We start from the raw sequence: 24,865 nt of genomic DNA on the forward strand, positions 1-24,865 counted from the left end.
CAGAGGATGGGCTTCGGCCTCCCTTTCCGGCACCTCTTCCGGGTTCTTTAACTCAACTCCCAATGCGAGGGTCCTTATCAACGGTGTGGTCTCGGAGGCGTTCCCTATCCGGAGGGGCACCCGCCAGGGCTGCCTGCTCTCGCCGCTTCTATTTGCACTAGCAATGGAACCCCTGGTTTCCCTCATCCATCAAGACCCCCTTATCCGCGGCTGGGCCTGGGATCCGCATCAGGTCGACAAGATGGCCCTATATGCCGACAACGTCCTCCTTTTTCCTGCGGACCCGGAGGGCTCTGGCCTGCACTGTCTGGACAGCCTTTCGGCTTTTGAACGGGTCTCTGGTCTCAGGCTCAACCCGGCGAAGTCCACCCTAGTTCCCTTGCACTCTTCCCGGGCGTGCTTCGACTAGCAAACGACCATCCCTTGCGGAGGCAATCCTTCGAATACCTGGAAGTATGGGTGGCCCTCCCGGACCTCGAGTGGGCCCTGAACTTCTCGTCCCTGGTCACCAGGGCCAAGGCGGACCTCAGAAGGTGGCAGACCCTTCCCCTCAATCCCCTCGGTAGGAGTGCCCTCTTCAAAATGATGGTCCTCCCCCGCTTCCTGTACATCTTACAAAACGTGACCACTCATCTCCCTGGCAGTTGGTTTCGGGAGTTGGACGGTATCCTCACCCGATTTTTATGGGGAGGAGGGAGACCGCGCATGTCCCTTGCGCATTGCCACATACCCCCCTACGATGGGGGAATGGGGGTGACCAATCTCCACCTCTAGTACCTGGCCACGAGGCTTATTGTGATCCACGACTGGTTTGCGGGCGGCTTGTCCGACCCGGCGTACCGAGTCGAACTCCGGTCGATGGACTTGGCACAAATCCAAGCCTATCTGTAGGGGAGCCCTGTTCCACAGGCTCTCCCCCCGTCACCAGAACGGTGCTCATGGCCTGGCGAACCACCCTACGCTACATGAAGTGGGATCGGAATCTCACCAGGCAGACGCCTCTGTGGAGTGAGGCCTGGTTGGGAGAGGTCTCGTCCCTCCAGAACTTTCATAAATGGGACCACGTCGGGATCTCGCTACTGGAAGATGTTTGGGTGGGGGACCATGTCAGATCGTTCCCAGACCTGCAACACCGCCATTCCCTCCACTCCTCCCAATTCTACAAGTACTTACAGCTGAGGCACGCCCTCCATGCCCACATTCCATCCCCCACCTCCTTCCCCGAATTTAGTCCCTGGAGGCCCAAGTGACGATGGGGAACCTGAGTGGGGGGTGGGGGCGTCGCGGATCTATCGCTCCTTGGTGAACAACGGTCACGCATCCTTAGACCTGCTTCGTGCCCGGTGGGAGGGGTGGCTGGGCCCCCTGGAGGACACGGATTGGAGGGACGCCCTTAAGGCACCCAAGACCCTGACGACCTCCTCCAAGTTGCGTCTAGTCCAACTCTACTACCTCCACACGGCATACCTCACACCTGCACGCCTGTTCCGTGCCCATCTGCAGCCCTCCCCATCCTGCCTGCGCTGCAACCACGCCCCAGCTGATTTTTACAACATGGTGTGGCAATGTCCCGCCCTAGTGCCGTTCTGGGCGGCAGTGGAGCTTGAAATCACACAAACTCTAGGGTGGCACCTCCCCCATGACCCGCTACGCCTGATCCTGGGAGTGTCCGATGGCTTCGATGGATCCCGGGCAGATAAGCGCTTCCTGGGAACGGCAGTGGCAAAGCGCGACATTGCGGCGCTCTGGTCCCAGGCCCAGCCGCCCACCATGCGGGGCTGGAGGCGGGGAGGTGATTGGTGTGGCACCCAAGAAGAACTCCTCTTCGAGGCCCGGGGCTGCCCCGAACTCTTTGGCAAAATATGGGGCAAATGGTTTAACTTACTGCCTGTATGATGGGTCCAAGTGGCTTTGTAAATGGTGAATGACGGGCGGGGGCAATGGTCCGTCCACAAGGGCCGTACGAGTCCAAGTCATCTTCCTTAAATGTACTGTACCCAAATAATGTGTCTGATTGCTACCAATGTATTATTGTTGACCTTTGAAAACTTAAGAAAAATTGATTATCAAAAAAAACCCAGCTGTTTTAAATATGCTCCACGGCCTGACCTGCTGTGTTCCACTCAGCTGCTGGCTCTGGCACCAGGAATTGTGACGTCAGAACTCAACTGTATTAAGAATTTACAGTTGAGTTCTGACATTTCTTTATAATCGGTGACTGGTTGTGTCAGAAGTCCCGATTATAAAGATATTAGAGACTGCTTTTCATTACAGGGATTGCAGATAGATAGATAGATTGATAGATAGATAGATAGATAGATAGATAGATAGACAGACAGACAGACAGACAGACAGACAGACAGACAGACAGACAGACAGACAGACAGACAGTATTTTCATACATTATATATTGTATATCTATTGAATATGTTTTTGTGCATATATTTAATTGGCATGTGCCTGAATAAGCATGATATTTATTGTAATGGTTAACGTTATTCTGAATTTTATGAGCACTCCACTACAGAGATTCGTACTATAAATAGTTTTTTCAGAGGCACGCCCGGAGAACAAAGTTTCTGTGTGGGAGCCGTAAGGGGAAAGAAGCATTGGCATAGCCAATAGGTCTCGCCTTTGGGACTTCATAAGTGTTTAGCCATGCAACACTTGATGTTGTTGCACCAAGGATATTGTACTGGATAACTAAACACTTATGAGGTCCCAAGGGGGAGACCTATTGGCTATGTCAATGCTTGTTTTGTTTTTTAAAGGACAAGCAGTGCTATCAGGCTCCGCTGCCACTTAGTCCAACGCATCCCACGTAGACGCTGCAGCCATCTTGGAAAGAGGGAGAGAAACAGAGGGGTAGAGAGAGGGGGAGAGAGAGGTAGAGGTAGAGTGGTAGAGAGAGAGGTAGAGAGAGGTAAAGAGGTTGAGGTAGAGAGGTTGAGGTAGAGAGAGGTAGAGGTGTGGAGAGGTAGAGTGGTGTGGAGAGGTAGAGAGAGGTAGAGAGGTAAAAAGAAAGAGAGAGAGAGGTAGAGAGAAAGGTGGAGAGAGAGAGGTAGAGAGAGAGAGAGGGGGGTAGAGAGAGAGGTAGAGAGAGTTAGAGAAAGAGAGGTAGAGAGAAGTAGAGAGAGATAGAGAGAGAGGTTGAGTGGTAGAGAGAGAGAGGTAGAGAGATGTAGAGAGAAGTAGAGAGAGGTAGAGAGGGAGAGAGGTAGAGAGAGAGAGAGGGGCGCCGTGAAGTTCGATTACAATTTTATTTTAAAAAAAGAATGCCGGCATCGCAAGTGTGCATAGGGAATGAAACACTCTACGATGGTAGAATTTAAGTGCCAGGGAACCCGCTTACCTGAATAGTTTAACTCGATGTAACAGTGGTCAGCTGCTGTCTTGAATGAAGCTGTCAGCCCACTGTAGAAAAACCATGAATGGTTTACGTCACGGTTTCCACGCTGAAAGCGTTCGCGGCCCGTGACAACAGCTAAATGCTGTTGTCTGTGTAAACTGATACCGGAGAGGGCACGGGTCAGTATCATTAATACTGAAGAGTTACTGAGTCACAACAAAACTCAGACATAAAAATATGACCCAAATAACGTGCCGCTTATGGTTAGAAAGTGACGTTCCCTTCAAAAATAATTATGGTGCAGAATGCCGATTGACCCTTCTGGGAGGACCGCATTATGGCCATTCAGATAAGAAAAAGTGATTGAGGGTGGACGAACCTATCTTTTGAAATGCTTGATTTGCGGTGATAGAATTCAAGAGGAATCAACAGTCTTAGTGTAATGTAACATTATAGGCGAAGTGCTCAATTTCGCATTTAAGTGGATACAATCCAGTTATGAATTAAACATACATTAATTACTGATTACACCAAAAGCAAACAAGCGCGCGCCTCGCGCTGAAAGTAAAAAAAAAAAGCATCAAAGAAAGGAATGGGCGGGAGGGTTGTGAGAGAGAGGGGAGTAACAACAGCTGTTTTCAAGCACACTCGTGCTTGTGGTGCTATCCACCTTGCAGGAGCGAGCAACAGCCAATTAGCATGTGCGCCGCTGCTGGCTTCCGCAAGGTTGATGCGGCAACAAGCACGAGTATGTGCTTCAAAAAAGAGCAAAGCGACGTCTAAAGGCCCTCCTAAGCAGCGCATGCGCAATGCGTAGGCAAGACCTAAAAACGGCATATTTGAAGTAAAGATGTATTGATTTTGTGTTAGTCCACACAATGATATAAACCATTTGTTACATTTTGAACATAAATGTTAATGTGGTCAACTGTGTGCCTGCATTATGAGCAGAAGGGAAAAGCCTGCTAATTGAAGCTGCTGTAATAATCTTTGCCGCCACTTTGACCTTACAGCAATATGCAATATTTTGTTTCTTTTTAGGTGCTGCCAAATATAGAAAGGTACTTCAGGAAATCCGGCCCAAAATTGTAATCGTTGAAGAAGCAGCAGAAGTCCTGGAATCTCACATTGCGACGACACTTAGCTCTGGTTGTGAGCACCTGATCTTAATTGGAGACCATCAGCAGGTAAACAAGTGTGCGCGCGCGCGTACTAGTGACGTTGTGCATTGTAGAGGATAACGTAGAACGCGTACAGCATGCTACAGTCACCAGCGAGGCTCCTTTGACTCTGAGACTACAAACTAATGGGTTCATTAAAGATATTACGGTTGAACTCTGGTTCAGCAGAGGCCCGGGTCTCTGATCCCAAAAAGTATCCCGGACACTTCCCTGGCAGAGTCGAGGCGGAGATCTCTGTGCTGAAAGCGCACCCACCGGTGGCTGCTGCAGTTTCGGAAGAGTGACCTGCCCAGCTCGCACTGAGTATTTTTCATCTGCTGATCATTTAATTATTTGTAATTTGTTTATTTTGCTAATGGATTCGCAAAGCCGGCTTTTGCTAAATCGGTGACCCTGACGCACCGGGAGACTTCACCTTGCACGTGAGGGCCATTGTTACATTTTCCTGCTATGGACGCTGTGCCTCACATGGGCCAACTTGTCAGTTGGCTCATCTCTGGTGGGACGAAAACCAGGTGGCCTCAGAACACAGATGTTCTTGGAACCCTGTTGGACGGTGCACGGTGTAGGATCCAGCTCAAATTCAGTTACCTTTCAGGTTAGTAATAGCGCCGTTAGTTAGTGATAGATTCCTTACCGCCCGCCCATCCTCCCGGTTTTGCGAACTGTTCTCTAGGGTTCAGGTCATCCCTTTCCGTGCCCTAGTTCTATTGCACCAGTAGTCGGTCTTTGGCATGACTCTGCGTTCCTGGCGTGGAAAGTCGTGTACAGAATTGATGTCAGCGCGTGGGCGCGTCTAAGTAGCTCCGACGATGTCATCTCGGCGATTACGGCGCCAGCGGCGTACGCAGAGCCGCACGACGACGCCTACTGACGTGCAGGGGTACTGCTGATGAAAACTTCCCGGATCCAGTCTGATGCCTGGGGATATTCTAAGGTAAGGAATCTATCACTAACTAATGGCTCTTACCGATATATCATTACACAAGTAAGTAACTTGTGCATTAGGCAGGCTGGTATCGCTAAATGTCCTGGGTACAGGCCAGGGCCTCGACCGAACTATTAGACTAGCTGGCCACCCTCTGAGCACTGAATGAACACCAAAGCTTTCACTGCTCAGTTTCTCTATTAATAGAGATGTAAGTGCCCAGTGGAATTAACTTGATTACTCATTTGAGTCTACCAGTACTGGTTGCTTTGAATACCAGTGGTGCATGGTAATACCCTCCAAGGGTACTACCCAGTAACGACTGACTCCCCAACAATCCCAAGAAATTGCTTCATGGTTACCATTCAAATACTGATACCTATATAACTCAACACCCTGGCCCTGCTTTAGTCCACAAAATTATTTGAAATTACCATCATTTAGACTGGTTTGAAACTTTGTAAACGGTCACGTTGAAGCCAGATTGCGAACTCCAGCTGATCGCAGTTAACAAAGTTGTTTTTCCTTCCCCATTGCACTGGGGAAGGAAAAACAACTTCGTTAACTGTAGTGCTTAATTTGTGCCAGTGCTTTCCAGTGCTTAGCACCAGCACTTATTTATCATGGCCGGGTCTACAGGCGTCTGCACGTCATATGGCATTGATCATATAATTACCTCACTCAGTTGCTGACTCGGCACAGACAGTGTTGTTTATTTTGTCTCCCGAATGATGAATCCTGGTAAAGAGTGTTGCGGCTGTCAGATCCAAGATTCATATGATATGAATCATGATTCATTACTGGTCCAACCAACCCAGACTGGTCCAACCATAATTATTTACTGCCAATATCCATATCGCATGCGCATTGCGAATTTGGCTTAGGCGTCGCCACCGGCCCTACTTCAGTGTTGCCGGTGGGAGGATGGGACACTGATTGGCCTACATTTGGTTTGACGGGGGTAGGCAGCAGCGTGCGCAGGCAGCGTGCACAGATTTCTTTTTAGAATGCCACGCCACAGGACACCCGCACTCCACGAGTCAACAGCGGACGACGTTGAGGGCAGGCAGCAGCACCAGCACCTGCAGACCAGGCCTATCAGTTAAAAAAGGCAGTACCCTGGCCTTCCACCACCAGTAACTGTAAGTAATAAGTAGCCATGCTATGCTAATTTTTTTGTTGAGCATGGTGTTGTGACGGTTACCGTAGTAGCGCCACAATCTGAAGATTCGATGATGCCCAGGGCCCTAGCCTAGCTGTACACATTATATCATGGTAGGGCTGCCGGGGTTAAGTTAAAGACCCTGTCCGGCCCCTGCCCTTGAAGTATCCTCCCCATAACAATTAAAGGGCATATCAACAAGGCCAATATCGCTGGGTTAGCGGCACAAAACGTTATTGTGGTAATTTTACATCACCTTATCAACAAGATCGCGCTAACCTGTGTTAGTGCTAATTTCCACAAGTTAGCTGCCGGTTTTTTATCGCCCTGCATGCCATCGCTAATGGCATGCAAAGTAGGCGTTCCTGAGCAAAATAACATGGAAAAAGTCGCTAACACGGCTTCGCCATATCAACAAGCCTGCAGCAGACCCACGAAGCGTCAAGAAGAATCGCGCTATGCACCCTTTATCGACGGTATTTAACGTCTGGTATTTTTCTGACTTAGCCATATGTTTAATCAGAGGTGGATTGCATGGTTAAGGCCACAGGGCCGTATTAGCGAGTTTATGCTTTATCTCACGAAATTATCGCTGGATTTGCAGCGCGGTTGGGGGTTTTCGCCGCTATCGCTGGATTTCATATCGCCAAGGTGCTAATCGTTGTTGATAGCGTGCTATCAAGGCGATGCAATCCAGCGATAGCCGGCGATATGAAAATTCGCGCTGACCGCGCGTTGCGATGTTTATCGCATGTTGTTTTTGATCTGCCCCTTACTGCTTAAGACTATAGTTGTGTTAAATGCCTTGAAAAGCAGGATGTTAATTAAACTTGTTGCCTTCTTTTTTACGTATAGTTGCATACCTAATGAATGAGCCCATACTCTTAAAGGCTCTTTAAGCGTGCCATGGTTTGTGTTTGCAATCGTGCCTTAATATTTATTAAAGTAATGTGCAAAACCAACTGACAGGGGTAGGTATGCCTCACAATAATGTCCTCCATTAATTTAATTTGAAGCAATCTATACAGCGTGGTGTAGCAGATTCCCGCCTCCTTGTCCTGGCCAGGGGGCTAATGAAGACCGCGCACCATCTGAGCATTCGATTAAACCGGCTCTTCATGCCACTGGCTTTCCTGAGTGACCCGTGCGGATTTATTTTTCCAACTAAGTCTTTTCTTTTATTTATGGCGGAGGCTGGCAGAGCTGCAGTATGTATGTGTCTACTATGGAAATACCTGGGACTTAATCAAGATTGGAAAACGCTCCAAGTTCAAGCTTAATGTAGGCTCGACCTTTTTCTGCGGCTAAAAGACTTTTAATCACCACGAGAGCCCCCTCAGAGTTTCTTCCCTCTCCCCCAGCTGCTAAACATCCTGAATCTGGCACACATCCCTCGCGTGGCCTTCAGAAGTTAAAAAGAGCCTCTTTAATGGACACAAATATTGTTTCATGGATGTAATTTACTATTTACTTCAATGTTATGATGACCAGACCAAGAAACACTGTCTACATTTTACATGTGGCGGGAAGAAAAGAGAAGATTTTAATGTTTCAATGTATTTAAATTAAAACGTTGGTACAACGAGCACTTAATTTACACAAAAAATGTATACTTTTGAGCAGATAAGGCTGACTTGCAGTGGGTTAGTAGAGAACGCTGTTTATTGAAGGCAGCATCTTAATTTATAATTCTTAGCTACCAATATATGATCGATTATTGAAAATGTCAGTAAATCTCAATGCATTTAATATGCAATCTCAGTCTAGAGAATGTAACCACGAGACAGAAAGGACAACAGAATTATGCCTCAACTGCATCAAAAGTATGCATTTTGCTCAGGTTCATTCTAGGCCTGGCCTATTGAACTTTCTACCACACCATTTCACTGTAATCTGTTACTTTAATAAGGACTCTGGCACTGGCCACTATGTAGAGTCAATATAAACAAGGGTTCTTACTGATATGGCTTGTGACTGAAAAGGGCTAGAGAGCACAGAAACGGAGACCTTATTAAGGCAGGTGTGACAAACTTTGAACCTCGGACTTTCAATGGTTCTGGTCAAGATACAAATACGAAGCAAGTGCCATAGAGTGATGTTACTGTTTGTTAACAATAGAAATTGCCCCCGAAGTTCCACTGAGATCTACATTTTTTCCCACTGTCAGACGTTTTCAAGTCTTCTGGAAGGTAACTTTCTGCCTCTGCCGTTGGTAAGAGAGAATATAGCTCTCTCTCTTCTACCAACACTTTGTTCCTGCACCTCTGGCTTGGGATCCTTTGTGTGACATTTCCATGCTTCCTGGTCTGAGTACTTGTGTGTGACATTTCCATGCTTTCTGGGATTACAACTTATAGCAGTGCCAGTTGAGGGTTTGGGTGGAACCAATAGGGTAAGTGGGTGGAGCCAGTGGAGGAAGTGAGTGGAGCCAGTGGAAAGTTGGTGTGGCCTCTGACAAACATTTGAGCATCTGCACTTCATATTTTACAAATTAAGCACTGGTTAACTGGCCTACCCTATAATGAAACACAAAATAAAGTTAGTTTGAACCTAATTCAAACACATCCAATTCAGAGAAAGGTTGAAAATATTTGTATTTCAAAAAGACAAAACTTGGCCAAACCACTTGAATAGTGCTCACAGCGTTAACACATTATTTAATAATTAAACACCAATCTAAAAAGGTAATGTATTCAATGTTTTACTCAAAATACACATTCATATTGATGTATTGCTCACCTGTTTTGCTGTCCTAGATTTTACATTATTGGCACACAGCACCACAATAGCAAAATAATGTAGATGTCTGGCAGTTGGTGTGGAGAAACATAACCTTGAGAAGCAGCAGCAACAAGGTAGCGGAAGAGGAAGAATGGTCATCAGTTTGGTAGCATCGAAGCAGTGGGCAGAAGTTCCAACAGGGGAGTTGAAAGGTGATTCTGGTATGAACATGCAGCATTGACACTGGGAACAGGAGCAGAGGTGCGAGAGCAGGAAGCCAGCAATGCACTCCACAGGCTGCACAGGGTTGTTTGAGAACACAGCAGCAGGGGAATGTGGTGCCCAGGGCGGAGTGAGAACAGGCAGAATATCTAAACAGGAGCAAATTTGGGAGAGGGAAAGACATCACAGTATTGTATTACTACTGAGCTACTCCTACGGGAGTGAAATACCAGACAAGAATCTACTGCATCTGTAAGCCCTTTTTAGGTCTCGCCTTAGACAGAACATGCCCTGTTGCTTGCAAGACATTTTGCTAGGTTATAGGGAGCCTATAGGCCACCTATTGCTTATCATTGGTTAGCTTCATCCTCATTCTCATTTTGTTGCTTTTCTTTGGTAAACACATGTGAGCTTCACGTCCTCCGTTTGTCCCTCTTTGAAGCATGGCTGAAGTGTGCTTCCGTTCCTCGTGACTGGCATTCTGTTGCTCAAGCTGCTTTTTTGTTCAAGCACTCAACAAGTGAATACATGTTTGCTGGCTATCTCCTCCCCAACGCTTCCCCTCCCCTGTGCCCCCTTTGCTGCTTTTTTTATATAGTTCTACATTAATAAGACTGATGTCATTGGATCGCTGTACATGAGCACCGGATTACGTTACACAAGGTCAGATTTATGTTTTTTAGGTACAGGCAGGTCTTAAGTAAAAAATGACTCTCCTCCTCAACCGCCCACACACTGTTGCCAGTTAAGTTATCCTCATTGCACGTGACTCATCCTTTCTGTTGCCGTACAAAATGTTATGTCTGCAGATTTTCAGCTACTCATTAAGAAATACAAAGCCTTTGGAGACAGGAAGGATTATAGCGTGAAGTCACTGAATATAGCATGCAAGGGTGTGGCACAGCAAGATACAAACTGAACTCAAAGGCTTGCTAAAGGAGGGTGTTTATGCTTGGAATTCAGCAAGGCACTTCCGCCAGACATCAAGGCATTCAGAAGAGCGGACTAATTCAAACTTGCTTCAGGTGACTCCTTTGTACCGTACCAGCCTCTCTATTTACAACAGTTTGGTCTTAATGGTAACAATGTTAGGTGCAATCTGTTTTCATAATCAGTCCCTTATTTGTCTTTAATTATATTTCGGATTACATACCAAACACTGTCATGAAATCATATGTATAGCAGTCTCCGCTGTTAAACCATATATGTGTCCGGTTTTCTAGACTAAAGGGAAATTAGAACTCAACAACATAAACAGAGTAGCAAGTGCAAAGTTGCCCCAGACCTGGATATTAAAGACACAGTTTGTCATTCTCCGTAGGAGACAAGGACAGAAGAAAGGGAAAGACACTCCCAGACGTAGGCTGTAAACATTTGTATTAAAAAGACCCCGGAATGCTTCAAGCAAAAAAATAATAATAATTTGACAAAGCCAAAACAGCAGCGCTGCTGAGCTAAAAAAAACATTTGCAAAACCAATAGATCTTGACTAGCCAACAACTGTTGGCTTTGCCAGCGCTTGTTTTTTCTTGTGTTTCACATAAATAGTTCCATCATTCATACTCATAGCATCATTTCAACTGTTTTATGATTATACTAATGTGAAGGAATGTTTCAGAATCTGCAAAGAGACAAAGAAGTCCTTCCACCCAGCATTTTCACTCCTCTCCCAATATAAACAGTACCCCACATGGGTGGCTGGGGCAGATTGGGGGTAAATCTTCGAATGTTCCCATTGGTGCTGCACAAAGATTGTTGTGGCATAAGGTGTGGGGGATATGGTCCAATGCGTACCAGACCCCACCGCTCTCCATTTTTAAAATATTCTCCCTGGGCTCATATTATGTATCAGACATGTTTCGTTTTGCACCCCAGTGCACCTTTAAACAGGTGCACCAGGTGCAAACTTGAACAGTGTTCCAGATTGAAATGAATGTGCTGCCACAAACTTGGAGCAGCCCTAGGGACAGGGCATCCAAGTAAAATGCGGAGCAGCTGCTTTAATCAGCTGCTCCGTGTTTCACAGTGCGGGCGTCAACCTCCTAGACTTTAGAGAGTGTACAGAGAACGGCTTGAAGGCGTGTGTAGTGAATGACCGCAAATTGTTGCAGGGGGAAGTCTGGAGGGTCCATGGGACTACCTTTGTCCCCTCGAGAAGGCTGCACTCAGGGGGCGGATTGACAGTGCGCCATCTTTTTGAGGCGCCCTTTTATCCCTTTTGCAGCTAGAAGGGGGGACCTCCCCAGGGGGCAGAAAACGGACAGGCCTGCTATGGAGTGAGGGCATGGTCTGATGCGTGGATGGGCCACTCCTCCTTTTTTTTTCTTAAATATTTTTCTGTGGTATCTACAGGTCTTTCGGCCCTCCTACTCCTGGGAATGGAGTGGTAGAAAGACTGTTGTGCCCTTTGGGTGGGTAGTGGCACAACAAATGGATGCTAATCTATCCCATTTTCAGTTAAAGTCGTTGTCCCTTGTGACTAGTGGGCTTTCTGCCTCTCGGGGCGATTGGGGGCTGTAAGGAAATTGCTCTTTTTGCATGATCACCCCCAAAGTTTTGGATTGATGCTGCTGGTTTTTTTTTTACTGTAAAGGTGCTCCGAGGCCTTCTACCCGACCCCAGTGCCAGTGTTCTGACCCTTATGCCTGATCGGTTCCTCACAATTGCCATAGGTTAACTTACTCCTAAGTCCCTAGTATATGGTACCAGGGGTACTCATGGTCCTGTAAGTTCAAGTTTCCCTCGTGGACTGCAGCACTAATTGTGCCACCACAAACGTGACTAAGCAAAGCATGGCTCCCAGCCTGGCATTGCTGACTTGCAGAGCAGTTTTCGGACAACTAACTCGACTTTGCCGTTCAAAATAATGGCAAAGTTCAGACCTTCCTTTTTAAAATGTGCAAGTCACCCCTAAAGCAGGGTGCTACATATTAAAAGGTGAAACATGAGTTTTATGTGTTCTTACAGCAAAAAACACCAAATTGTTGTTTTTGCGGTAGAAAAGCTAGAAGCCCCAATGGGGAGTACAGGGTTACATGCCGACCCATCAGATGTGCTAACTTCTGATTGGGACTACTAAAGGTAGTACTTCAAGGTGTCGAAATAATTGTTGCATTAAAACCGACCTGATGCTCAAGTCGAATTTAATGGATCCTTTGAGTATACGGCAATTTTAGAAAGTAGCCACTCTACTGGCCAAAGCTTTCCAATGACCGTTTACGGTTGCTGGTCTCAAGACAGTCTTCTACCCTTCTAGGGGGAGGTGTGAACGGCTCTCAGGAAGGAGCACAAAAGGCCTACCATGAGGGGAGGTGCCAAGCAGGGTGAGGGCCCAAAAGGGGAGCTTCAAAGGGGAAGCCGCATTTGAGGTTCAAATGGTAGACACACATGAGAGGGGCTGCTCTTCTGGTAGAGAGGGGGAAACAGTACCTAAACCAGTTTTTCCTGTGGGTGTGTAGCCTTCAGGTAGCCACACCTCTAGGGTGGCCTATGTTCCGCATACCAAGAGAGGGGTTCTGCTATCTTGGGAGTGGATAGAATATTGCCTTCTGGGTAGCTAGATGCAGCACTTTGCAGCAAGTCGTCATCAGGCAGGAGGGGACCAGGCAGCCCACTGGCTAGTAATCACCACATCCCTTGAGGCCAAGTTCTGAGAAAAAGTGGTCCCACTGGCACACAAACCTCAGATCACATCAGAACTGGAGAGAAGAATAATGAACTGCCCTGCTGTTCCCTGGACCTGGCAAAGAGAGGCTGCACCAAAGACTGGGCTGCAGCTGCTAAGCAAAGAGAAGAATGTGTCTGTGGTGTCTTGCCCGAGGAAAAGTCATCCCTAAGCCCCCCAGACAGAAGAATCCACTCCAAGAGTCAGTTGACTGACTTCCTGTTACAGATACCGGACCACAAAAACTGAACAAGCAGCCTTGGTAAGTTTGTAGCCAAGGTTGCTTGACCGACGCTGACTAACAAAACGCAGTCTGAGAGACCGAGTCTCAATGCTCAAAAGTTGCACCAAATCTGTTGGAGCTAGTAGAGTAGTCGGAGTGCAGTTTTGTCACCCAAGACGTACACTTGCCACAGTTAAAGGGGATTACTGGCATCGCTATAACCGGAGACCAGTGACAACTTTTGTTTTGGCTGGACTTCCACTGGACTTCGAGGGGCATCGACCTCTGTGGCCAAAGACGTCTCACCATGTTTGTGGACCTAGTGTTGGCCCCAGGAAGACCCCTGTCACTGTATAAGCATCCTTCATCGTCTACTCCATCATGCACCACCTGTATCAGGACCACTCCATTGATGTCTGTGGCGGTAGGCCCATAGAACCTGGAACTGGACTGGAGGCTACTTTGACTGCGAGATAACTGCTGTGCCAATCCCCGTTAGCCTCTGTGTCTTGCCCCCTGCCAGAGTTAGTTGCCCACACCGGTCCGGAGAAGTCTTACTCAACTTTACAAAGGTTTTCCAAGTAACCACTAACTGGGGTAGTTTCCAATGCTTGTTTGTGATTTGAATGAAAAGCAGTGATTTATTATTCACTTAATAAATTATATCTGTTGAACCCTCCAGGGTATTTTGTTCATTTTGGCATCTAAAAATTCATAAAAATAACTATTTTTATAAATTGGTATCGGATTTCCTTTGGGTTGTGTTTCTTTCTTATTCAGCTGTGTTGGTACTTCTAAATGCTTTGCACTTGTTCCTTTGACAAACCTGACAGCTCAACCCTGGGTAACAGTGGTTTTGAGCAAAGGCCTGACTGGACCCAAAATGGGTTTGCTAGTTTATTACACGATGAGGTTGCACACTGCATCATATAATAAACACCTTTCTTTTCAGGGTAAACATTGTCCCCTTTCCATCGGTATGTCTCACGAACTGATCTGTGCAAAGGGGCAGAGTTATGCTCCTGAGTACGATGAAACTGAAAGCAGTCTGTGATTAATGGTGCTGATTTCTTTCAGCTTCAATTGTGTGACCTAAGTGCGCTGTGGACTGACCGTCACTCAAACAAAACAGATAAACACATTTAGGACCCAATGGCAGCTCTTCCATTCCAGCCTGACTTAACTTTTTTTTTTAAAGAAAATCTTTCCAGTGCTTGGACCAGAAGGATATTCTATTTAGGTGTGGTAAATGAACTGTTCATGATCACTGCACTACAGAGGTATTGCAGTGGACTTGAATGGTTTGTTCACCACATTAAAGCAATTTTAAAACTGCTGTTACACTGGTAGTACACAAGGTATGTCCCATAACTTTCCTAATTAGCAAACCTTACAAAGAGGAACTACATTACTTGGTAGCTAATGGGGTTAAATAAACTATTGAATCATCAGAGCGGCTAGCTCTGGTGGTGTTCGCAAAGAAACAAGAAGTGATGGAAGTTGCTTCTGCGTAGCCCTTTGTGAACTTAATAATGGCATTTGGGTGGACCATCAGCCTTTACCTTAAACTAATAGGTTGTTCAGTACGGTATGGAATGCATATTGTTTAGCATCATTGATTTTACTACTGCTTACCATCTGGTTGACCTTCATCCAGACTCCCGACCACTCACCTCCTTTGTTTTACTGTGAAAGGAATACAGATTTTCCTGTATGCCCTTTGCACTGGCCTCAACTGAAGCTATATTCAAGCGTTTCTTGCTGCGCATCCTAAAGGACGTCCTAAAGGCTGTTTGCTTCCAGGACAACATCCTAGCATATGGAATTGATGTGTCTAACCACAATGAAAATCTAAGAAAAGTTTCATTTAGACTTTGGGAGGCAGGTCTGAACTGTAAAGAAAAGTAAGTGGCAAATAGGAGTAACATTCGTCATCTACCTTGGTCATACCATGTATGATGAAGGGATTAAACCAAAGCAAAATTTGGTCATGGCAGGAAAAGGGACACCTGCACCAAAGAATAAAGAACAACTTAAATAATTTCCATAACTCGAGTACTATTTTAAATTTGTTAAGAACTTTACAGCCATATTTTTCCCTTTAAGGGACATTTAAAAAAATGTTTTTATTGAAATTTTATAATGGTAGAACAAAACATACATAGTTAGAAAAAAGCATTAATAATAAAAGTAAAACAACATTATGGGGCCGATTCCGATCCTGGAGAAACCGGGTACGAACCGTCGGACGGAGCATTTTCTCCGTCCGACTCGTACCCGGTTAAAAAACATTACAAAAATGCAAGTACGATTCGTATGGAAACACTATTTCCGTACGAATCGTACAAAACACCGACCGACGAAAATATACATACAAATGTGATCCGGGAAAGCGCCGACGTGACGTCGGGATGCATTCAGGCTGCGTTTCACGAACCAGGAAGTACGATCCGTACCGACGTCACCCCGCACGGATTATATTTTCCGGCTGCCAAAAACTGCCGGGAAATCAGGACGACGCGCACAAGGAGCACCTGTACGCGACGGACAGCCATGGACCCGAACCTACGTGTCATCCCAGCCCTCATAGCAGTCTACCTGCTCTACAGGAACCGACGCAGACGCCGCAGAAGGTCAGAACAACACCCAGGGGCAAAGGGGGGGGGGGCAGGGGCAGGACACATAACCCCCACCCAAGTCACAAATCGTACATGCCCTGGACATACCTGACCTTCAGGGCCAGGTCACTTCGAGGGGGTGGGGGCGTGTCCAGCAACGCATGCGTCCGCCACAACGGAAGTGGATGTTGACGCGAACCGGCAACACAACAATTCTGGTACGTACCGTACCCACGCCTTAAGAGCGTGGGTACGGGTCGTACCACGCCCACCCCTACGTCACCCCAACAATGGCGGTACGGCCCGTACTCACATTCTAAAGGCCTGGGTACGGGCCGTACCAGCATTATTCGAGTGATGTAGGGGTACGCGTGGTACGACCCGTACCCACGCTCTGAAGGGCTGGGTACGGTGCGTACCCCTACGGCACCCCATTGGGGGTCCGCACCGTACCCAGGCCTTAAGAGTGTGGGTACGGGCCGTACCGCCATTGTTGGAGTGACGTAGGGGTACGCGTGGTACGACCCGTGCCCACGCTCAGAAGGCCTGGGTATGATGCGGACCCCTACGGCACCCCAACAATGGGGGTACGCACCGTACCCACGTTCCAAAGGCATGGGTACGGGCCATACCCAGGCCTGCAGAGCGTGGGTACGGATATGTACAGAGCGTACCCCCGCCCGTGTATTTTTGGAGCGTACCCACACCCCACCAGTGTATGTTCGAAGCGTACCCCCACCCGTGTTTGTCCCGAGCGTACATGGCCAGACATAGGAGGGGTGGGTGCAGAGTCCCCCCAGCAGTGCCCAGACATAGGAGGGGTGGGTGCAGAGCCCTCCCAGCAGTGCACGGACACAGGAGGGGGGGTGCAGAGTCCCCCCCAGCAGTGCCCAGACACAGGAGGGGTGGGTGCAGAGTCCTCCCAGCAGTGCCCAGACACAGGAGGGGTGGGTGCAGAGTCCCCCCAGCAGTGCCCAGACATAGGAGGGGTGGGTGCCTATCACTCCCAGCAGTGCCCAGACACAGGAGGGGTGGGTGCAGAGTCCCCCCAGCAGTGCCCATGGAATGAAAAGGGTGCAGTACCCTCAGATACAATGGCCACAATTGTCAGTCAGGTGCTCAAAGACCCTGCAGAACACGTAACACATGTGTGCGAGGCTGGGAGTACACACATGCATAGTGTGTAAAAGGGAACATGCCCACATGAAGTCATGTCAATATACTTCATACACAAGTACAGCGACCACCAAGGATGCCACTAATGATGCAGGTGGAGACATTGCCCAGCATGCATGGGCAAAGTTGAACGGATCCGTCACACACCAAGGAAATGTAGACACAGCTCAGCACAACATTTAGGAAACACCCTGCAGGGAAGATGTCAGGGTCCACAGAGGAACACACCTTGGGACAATGTCACCATGCAGTAAGAGCTTACATGAACAAAGATATTTTGCAAATACCTTGTGATGGCACACAGATACCAGGGTCCACCCCATGAGCAGCACACTACTACATTTCCCAGACACCTAACACATTATCACCACCCCAAATCATGGAGCAGCACCACCAACAGCAATACCAGAAAAGCAGTAGTGTTCAAAGGAAAAAAACATTGCTTTATTCAGCATGAAAAAAAATTGGTTAATAAAAGTTCAATATGTACAAGGCCCATAGGGCAGTCCATAGTCCAATTCCTGGTGGGGGACACATAGGGACGCTTGTCCCCTAGCTTGCCTGCACAGTTCATACCTCCTTTGCTTCCACAGGGGGGGGGCATCATGTGGGGGGGAAGGACCAGGCACCACACGGACAGGAGGGCAAGGGTAGGTGTTGTGGGTGCAGGGACGGAGGACTCCACCACAGGGGGTGGGGCAGCGCCAAAGGTGGTGGTGAGAATGGCGCTGCAAACGGTTGCAAGGTCCCCCAGCGTCTCCCCTGCACCCAAAGGAACCACAGGCTCCAAGGAGGGGGGGGGTCGGAGGGATGGGTCGCAGCGCTACTGGGGGAGGGTGTGGACAGGGGGGGGGGACTCAACTACCCTGACCGGGGACTCCTTTGACCGCTTGCTGGGTGGTGACACACTGGGGCTCAGGGACAGAGCGGCCATGAAGGAATCTTTGTTTGAATCTTGGCCAGGAGAGCTGAGGGAAGTGGATTTGGAGGGAGTGGGTTGTGAGGAATGTGGACTCCCACTGTGGCTGCGTGTCTTCCGTTTGCCCCCCGACCCAGTGGGTGTGCCTACTTCACCCTGTGTGTGCGTGACAGGAGGTGTGCGCTTGGCCTTCCCTGGTGGTGTGGTGCCTGTGTCTGGTGGGGTGCGTGCATGGGTACGTCTGGGTGTGCTTGGGACAGGCATGGGAGTGGGAAGTGTGGATGGTGCAGGGGTAGGGGGGGGGGGGCGATGTGCTGCAGGAAACCCACTGCTGCAGTCAGTGTTGAGTCTATGGACCTCAGCAACTGGCGTTGGTCAGACTGCGCAGCTGAGATGCCCTCCATGTATGCCTCCATCTGGGTGAGCACTCGGGTGTGGCCATGGAGGACATTAAGCATCGCAGTCTGACCAACCTGCAACTGGCGCAGGATGTCCACAGACTCGGCATTCACGGCAGCAGTGGAGACAGGGGCAGGGGGTGCGGTGCCTGGCAAGAAGGAGACACCTGGTGACCTAGCACGGCGGGAAGGGACCAGAGCAAGTGGGAGGCCGGTGATGGGAATGGAGGGGGCGGGTAGAGATGGAGTGCTGCTTTCAGCTGTGGGAGCAGCCTCCGCCCCCTCTGGGAGCTCAGCCTCGGACCCGTCAGCGTCATAGTCGGTGGTGGGACTGGACAGGTCCTCCGCCTCACTCCCCTCGGCCTCCGTGCCACTCGATGCGCCCGACAAGACAGCACTGCTGGCAATGGTGCTCGCTCCCTCCTCACGGTCCGTGCCAGTGTCTCCCTCGGAGTCCCCCGACGATGCTGTGGGCAAGGTGAAGAGACAGGAAATAATCAGACACCTGTATACATATGTCACATGAGTCAAATCTACATAGGTCACAGTGCATAGCCTGAAAAGCAACATGAGTAACATCTACAATACAAGGTACATATGTAGGCCCTGCAACACACAGTTGGTTGACCCACCATGCCACTGAGAAACAATGGAGAGCATGACACAACAGCAGATTACTTGATATCAAATTGGACAGAGGAACCAGGCTCTGGGGACAATCGTGCACAGCATCTGCACCACACAGCGTTGCCAAAAAAGGAATGAGCAGGAACCATGTCTATTAACTTTTTGCACATGCTGCAAAGCTAATACATTAAACCATGCCCAACATGACTGGGTCACTGCACCTTGAGTGTATGTGCAGACAAACATCACACACAGGCCAGACCTAGCAAGGAGACTTCATATTTTGACATGTAGGCCTTGCCCGCACAAACCACCCCCTACCTGAGACAATGTGATTGAGACAGAGGAAGTACTTACACCTCTTACTCTGGGATGAAAACACATGGCCTGCACTAAATCCTCATTGTACACAAACTACCCCTGGTGCGCCAGTCCACATATATCATTGACAATCAGCCATCATCAGATTGTCGTACCAAGACACACAGGCACTGCCCACTGTGAGTATGCACGAGCAAAATTGGGTCACACTGTACAGTGGACACATGTAGCACAGTTTACGTAAATACAGATGAGGCCAGGGTACAATGCCACAGAGCCCAACCTATGCCGAAGACACAGAGACTGTCCACATTGTTGGATGACACACATGATACCTAGGAAAAGGTGCCCCAGGGCACGGTAGTGGCCACACTCCTCCATGGTCCTGGATGGATATGACTGCAACTGAAGCAACCGTCCCTGCACTATGCATTACTCCCACTCATGCATATCATGTCAGAGGGCACAACATTGGACATGCATGCTGTAAGGCAGTACACTTTTAAGACACACTCCTATGTCGGGACTCACCATCAGTGCCAACTGACATGGACCCCACAATGACTGAACTGGCCAGGGCACAGGCAAGGTCCCAAAACCTGTTACACACCACCCCCACACATGATGCTGCAAGCATTGGGCACTTGGATTAACTGCCAGCCTAGATAACCTTGTGCAAGAGTGACTACACACAGACCAGGGAACACATGGCAAGGAGGGGAAGGGAGGAAGAACAGCACCGGTTTACTTTGGGGAACAGGTTATGCACTGCACATTTAAACCCTGGCAGTGTATCCATGCAACTGCGCACTTCCAAAAGCTGGTGACACACAACAAACACACATGTACCTACCCCCTTCCTGCTGCTGCTTCTCCGCCAGGCGCCTATCCAAGTCGGGGAAGACCACCGCCAGCACACGCTTATGGATGTGGGTCAGACGCCGGCGCCCAAAGTTCTTGTGGCTCTCAGGTGAGTCCCCCAGCAGGACCCGTGCGATCCTCCTCGTCCAGCACCGGATATCCTGCCAGCGTTTCCTCACCTGGGCTAGGCGCCGCTTCCGACCCTCCGTCTTCCTCACGGCACTGACGGCTTGCTTCCATATCTCCCCCTTGGCATGGACGCCTACCTGTGAGGATGCAAAAGTGAGAATACTTTAATACACCTGAGCAATGACACAGAGACACACATATTAATAATTTGTCTTGTTTGAACAGGCCATGGTATGCAGGCAACTCATTGCACCTTTGTCATAGGGACATTATCCTCTGGGGAAGGCCAAATGCACTACGTGGCATTGAAAGTACACAGATGGCATGAGGGGTGCCACACAATTAATGATCCTGGATCACACTGTGCATCACAAGCTACACCAGGATTATGTACAGCACCTCAAAGCAGTCACATGCCCCAGCCCACTGACGCAACCTCAGCAGAGTACACAGACACACACAGGCACAGGACAATCACCTGCCATTGCCAACTGCGGGTACATACCTCACTCTGCCCATGTGCCACTAGACTGGGGGGTGTCACAGGTGTGGGGCTGGCTCAGCACGGCAGTCACACAGCACTGCTCCCTGCTCACTTCAGATGGGCAGGGTATATCCATTCCTCATGCAGCTGGTGTATAACACTACCCATATGCACTCACCCACATGACAGGGGACTTAAACACACACACCAATGTCCAGGGGACGAACACATCATTTGGACACTCACAGCACAGGTACACTAAACAAACACACATCTATGGGTACTGTCACCTGTCACACTGGGGGGACCACAGAATCACATCAGGACTGTAGAAACAACATTCCAAGGAGGAGTAGCCAGGCAGAATGTGGCATGCACCATGCATTGATTGTCACAGTAAGCACTATGCAAGTGAGGAGTGCACACAGGAACTACAGCATGCTCTGCATGGGAGAAATGAGGCCTTCCCCACCCTGGGACCCACTCTAAACAACATTGCATGTCTGTCACACATGGACACAATGCCAGAAGTCACAGTCACAAAAAAGGGGCACAGTCTAAGCTAGTGGAGTCAGCACTCACCTGCTCCCCTGGTCGACCATACAGCATGGTGTACTGTGGGAGGATCACATCCACCAACGCCATATTCTCCTCCATGGTGAATGGCTGGGCCCTCTCCACAGACCTGGACATGGTGCCAGAGGAATCACGAGCAGCAGCAGTGTTGTGGAATGAAAGGATGTGCAGGCAAGTGCTCTCTCATGGGACCTGGCTGCCTTATATCTGCCTTGCAGGCCTGTTTCATTTACAGGAGTACAGAGAGATTGGTCAGTCACATTAGCATCCTACGTTTCCTCCAATCCCTTTAAACCTACCCCAGTGAGTGGCTTAGCATGGTTTAAAAATTGAGCATGATGTCAAGTCAACAACCACTTTGCAACAAAGTATATTGTTTCCAACCGACTTCTGCTGGCCACCTGATGGAAAAATTCAAACTTTAAACTCGGTCTCCATGACAACCAGCATGCATTTAGGCCCTTATACTTGTCCCTCATGTGTCCCCTATGTTATTTCAATATTTACACACAGGTACGGTGCGTTCCACGGCCCTAGGGCACCCCAAATGCAGTGAAACGGACCGTACAGGCGTGTGTACGGTCCCTATCACAATGGGAGTGCTGGCGTATGCGTACCCCATAGTAATACAGACTGTACACACGTGTGTAGGCTCCCTATCACTATGGGAGTGCTGGTGTATACGTACGCCATAGTAATGCGGACCGTACATGCGTGTGTAGGGTCCCTATCACTATGGGAGTGCTGGCGTATGCGTACGCCATAGTAATACGGACCGTACACGCGTGTGTAGGCTCCCTATCACAATGGGAGTGCTGGCGTATGCGTACGCCATAGTAATACGGACCGTACAGGCGTGTGTAGGCTCCCTATCACTATGGGAGTTCTGGCGTATGCGTACGCCATAGTAATACGGACCGTACACACGCGTGTACGGTCCGCATTACTATGGCGTACGCATACGCCAGCACTCCCATTGTGATAGGGAGCCTACACACGCGTGTACAGTCCGTATTACTATGGCGTACGCATACGCCAGCACTCCCATTGTGATAGGGACCTTACACACGCCCTCAGAGCATATGTACGGTGCGTTTCACACCTGACAATGGTGACAGGCGGCACACAGACAGGAATAGAGCTGTCATACTTGGCCAAGGCTGGACATCAAGGCATTGTCTGTGCAGTACTACATGTGTCGGGCACAGGTGTGTCAGGCTGTGATGTGGCACATTACTCCTGAGGCGTGAAGCAAATAAATGTATGACGAGCTGTGTACACATGTCATGTGTGATGGTGCACTATGTGCCACACATTCCCTTCACTCCTTTGACATGTGTGCATGTAGTACAGACTTGTTGAGCCATGCGTCACTGGCATGGCACAGTCAACGACACCCGCAACTGTCCCCCCATGCCAGGTACACGGAATATTACACCTGACATGTGAATGCCCGCGTTGCACGCTGTAACTATGTCATGTGTGTGTCATGTGTTCCCATAGGTTTGCTGTAGGTGTTTGGTCAAATGCATCTGCAGTTGCTGCAACCAACGTGTCTGTGTGTAGATGGGCATGGCACACTGTTACGCACACCAGCCCACATGTGTAATCCGACGTAAGGTGTGTATGTATGCATCGACACGGAGTTTCCAAACAAGGACATATCTGCATACTCTCAATGTATGTGTGATCAGTCTTGACATGTACTCCTTCATGGCAAGGTGTGTGGTCTGTCCTTTTTCTGTGACATGTGACCTGTGCATCTAGTGTTCTGCAACCTGTCTGTACGATAAACATCCTTCTTCTGCACATATGTGGATGTCTGTAACTCCTGTGATGCATCTGCCTGTTCACTTACACTGGCCCACAGCTAGTTTCATGGCATGGCATATTGAGGTTGAGAATCGACGTTTGTAGCTGGCTCTTGGTAGGAGTGTCACCTGCCTGGCATGCGTGTCCAGGGCATATTGCACAGACCTGACTCTGTATGTAGCATATGTGTATTGCCTATTGAACATGTGCTCAGTACATTGACATTGGTGGTGTACTGTACTCACTCTTCGTTGTCCCTTCAAATTTACTGCAGGGCTCCGCCTCTCCCTCGACCAATTCCGGACTTGGCTGACCTGAGGGAACATAAATGTATACGCCGCTACCGCTTCCCCCAACAGTTGATTGAGGACTTGACGACACGGCTGGCACCACACCTCCAACCGCTACACAGGTATCCTACTGCACTGACACCCAAGATGAAGGTGATGGCAGCCCTACATTTCTTTGCCACGGGTACCTTTCAATATACCATTCCTCATGTTGGTGGCATGTCCCAAACCATGTTCAGCCATGTTCTGCATGATTTTTTAGAGGCCATGTTGGATCACCTGGATGAGTTCATTAAATTCCCAACTCCTGAGCAGTTGACAGGTGTCAAGCGTGAGTTCTATGCCCTGGGAGGGATGCCCCATGTCATTGGGTCCATAGATGGAACACATGTGGCTTTGGTACCACCACAGGCACAGGAGGTAGCGTATAGGAACCGCAAGCATTACCACTCTATTAATGTCCTTGTGGTGTTTCTGTCCAACATGGTGATTTCACATGTCTGTGCTCGTTTTCCAGGATCAGCACACGATGCCTACATCATGAGGCGTAGCAGGGTGCCTGAAATGATGCTGCAGCTGCGCAACAAACGTGCATGTATTGTTGGTGGGTATACTCTGGCAGTCCTGTATTTAGCGTCATCTTCCTGTCTTACTGTTTCTCCTGACCCACTTTTGTCCATGATGTTTCCATGTAGGGGACGCTGGCTATCCCAACATGCCATGGCTGATCACGCCTCTCCGCAACCCCAGCACAGCTGCCGAGCACCGCTACAACAACGCCCATGGGCAGACCAGGCGAGTGATAGAGTGGACGTTTGGCCTCCTGAAGTGCCGATTCCGTTGCCTCCACAAGACCGGCGGCGCACTCCCGTATGCACCGGTGAAGGTCTGCAAGATCTTCCTCGTGTGCTGCATGCTGCACAACATGGCAGTGGAGAAAGCTGTGCCACTCATCCTGGATCCGGATGAGCAGGACCATCCACCCGTGGAGGATGAAGGGCTTGGTGACGAGGCAAGTGATGTGGAGGAGGAGGAGGCGGTAGAGGACATCCGGAGTCGGCTCATACGCGACTTCTTTGCTTAGTGGTGAGTTCCAGTATCTGAGTGTGCACGCATTGGGCCGTGTGTGGCATGTGTTGCAATGTGTGTGTCCATCTGCATGTCTGCCAAGTGAGTCAGAGGTGTGTTTGGATGTGTCACTCGA

General features: G+C 49.0%; 1 protein-coding gene across 1 annotated transcript in view; it reads left to right on the forward strand.

The window, feature by feature from the left end:
• The window catches only part of LOC146822728 (NFX1-type zinc finger-containing protein 1-like), a 1,573,298-nt gene that overhangs the window by 1,314,526 nt on the left and 233,907 nt on the right, over positions 1-24,865 (forward strand). The window contains exon 16 of the mRNA XM_085606923.1: positions 4,391-4,536. Coding sequence (XP_085463049.1) covers positions 4,391-4,536 — 146 coding nt within the window. The remainder of the gene's footprint in view (positions 1-4,390; positions 4,537-24,865) is intronic.

Source organism: Triturus cristatus, chromosome 5_2 (assembly GCF_964204655.1).
Source record: "Triturus cristatus chromosome 5_2, aTriCri1.1, whole genome shotgun sequence".
NCBI classification, from domain to species: Eukaryota; Metazoa; Chordata; class Amphibia; order Caudata; family Salamandridae; genus Triturus; species Triturus cristatus.